At 47.7% G+C, this 2,012-nt stretch overlaps 1 protein-coding gene across 1 annotated transcript; it reads right to left on the bottom strand.

Annotated features, from left to right (window-relative positions):
* Positions 1–410: 410 nt before the first annotated feature.
* Positions 411–1,931, bottom strand: LOC106817927 (zinc finger MYM-type protein 1-like). Its single transcript, XM_014822640.1, has one exon. It carries the CDS (start codon positions 1,929–1,931, stop codon positions 411–413), a length of 1,521 nt encoding a protein of 506 aa, XP_014678126.1.
* Positions 1,932–2,012: the final 81 nt, after the last annotated feature.

Here is a 2,012-nt window from a genome sequence, read left to right as displayed (position 1 = left end):
CCATCAATGAAAGATAGATTCTCAGAGCAATTTCGGTATTAGGGAAAGTGTCCTTCAAACCATTTTCGATGATCGCCATATACATGTCGGCTTCAGTGAAGTTCTCGCTGTTGATGGCCTTCATGAATTCAACGAATTGAATCAATTCGTCACATAGACTCTCCCCGAGATCGGACTCGTATATCCTGATCAAATTCGAAGCTGACGATCGGATTTCATCCTCGTTCATGACTGGCAGTTTCCGCAAGAATCCAAACCTTTCACTCATCTCAGCATACGCGTCTGAGCGTTTATCGAGTTCACTTTGTAGCACGTCTAGGACTGCGACGAATCCAGCAGCGCGGAATTCATTCCTTGGACTCAATTCAGCCTCAATTCCCCAGAGATTCCAAACGAACATTGCGTTTTCTTCAGCGCGACTTGCGAGAAAAGTCGTTGCAGCCAGCGCGAATCGCTCCTTCCACGACAAAATCCTCGAAGCGATCACGTAACCCATGCACGAATGTTGAGAGCGATTTCAGGAGTGCTACAGCAGTGTTGAGATCGGTGTTGTTGCCTTGGAGGCTTTTACTTGTGCGGTTGAAACGGTCGAGAATGCTGTCCCAGAACACAGTATAGAAGCCTGTCTCTATTTTATTCATTACCCCATAGAGGGAAGAAGCCGTATTTCTCCTGTCACCTTTTTGATTCTCGTCTTCGGAGATTCCGTCAAGGACATCTAGAATTTCTGTGTAACCTTCTCTCAGAGGTTTTGTTGCGCCTGCATGAGCTGACCAACGCGTGTCACTCAAGCTCTTCGGGACGCGTAATCCTTTCGGGTTTATTCTATCCATCGAAATATCGAACCGTGATGTTGAGCTCGTGAAGAAGTTGTACAACTCCTGCACGAATCCGAAGTATGAAACCACGGGGCGACAACTGCTGACCGCGGCTTGCCCCACCAAGTTTAGTGAATGTGCGGTACATGGAACATACACTGCTAGAGGATTTATCTGCTGAATGATTGCTTGCATTCTGCGGTATTTCCCACTCATATTAGCAGCGTTGTCGTACGACTGACCCCTACAGTTAGCAATATCGATGCCGTTAGCCTCGATGAATCTCATCAGAGAATTCGCCTGATCTTGCCCAGTGTGTCCAGCGTTATCGAAGAAGTGCACGAAAGGCTCAACTGGTGTCTCATTTTTCATGTAGCGTAGCACACATGTTAGCTGGTCAACGGGACTGGCATCCGGAGTCGAGTCAACCGTGACTGAAAAGTACTTTGCCTCTTTGACTCGACCTACAATGTTATCTAGAACATGCGTCTCCATGATCGCAATAAGCTCCTCGCATGTGGTTGAGAACAAGTAATTTGTGTGTCCAGTACCTTTATTGGCATGCTGTTGGATGTGCTGAGCTAAGAAAGAATCGTATTGCGCCAACAGTTCCATAAGACCAAGGTAATTTCCATTGTTACGCGAACTCACGATTTCATCGGTTCCGCGAAATGCAAGAACGCGCTCAGCCAGGAAGCTGATCACGCTCACACATCGTTTCGAAACTTGGCACCAGTACGATTCAACTTCGTTGGCATGTCTGATCATAGTTTCATCGATACGACAGGATGCAGAAGCTCGTTTCGCCAGTTGAGTAACATTCCAGCAGTGTGATGTGGATCTCTCGTGTTGCTCTAGATTGCTTCTGGCATGCTTCCAATCTCCGTATCCGACTGTTGCCAAGTTACCAGTGCTATTTGAAAGCTTGCAAGCAAAACAGTACACGTGGCAGGTTGAAAGAGAGTAGCACAACCAACTTCTTGAGACTATTTCCCCATTGGAAAGTGTTCTCTCGAGAAAACTCTTTGTGCAAAATCGGTTGACAGTGCCGCTGTGACCTTCACCCTGGGGCCCGGTCGCACTTCTAACCGACGCAACGAACGGCCCACCCATATTCCTAAGCGAACTGGAACCCCTGTTGACCCGGTATTTGACCATCTGTTGTGATGACCGGACCGGCCATCGTCCGATGTC

This window comes from Priapulus caudatus, unplaced genomic scaffold (assembly GCF_000485595.1).
Source record: "Priapulus caudatus unplaced genomic scaffold, Priapulus_caudatus-5.0.1 Scaffold36, whole genome shotgun sequence".
Lineage (NCBI taxonomy): Eukaryota > Metazoa > Priapulida > Priapulimorpha > Priapulimorphida > Priapulidae > Priapulus > Priapulus caudatus.
This window is presented reverse-complemented; position numbering and strand designations above follow the sequence as displayed.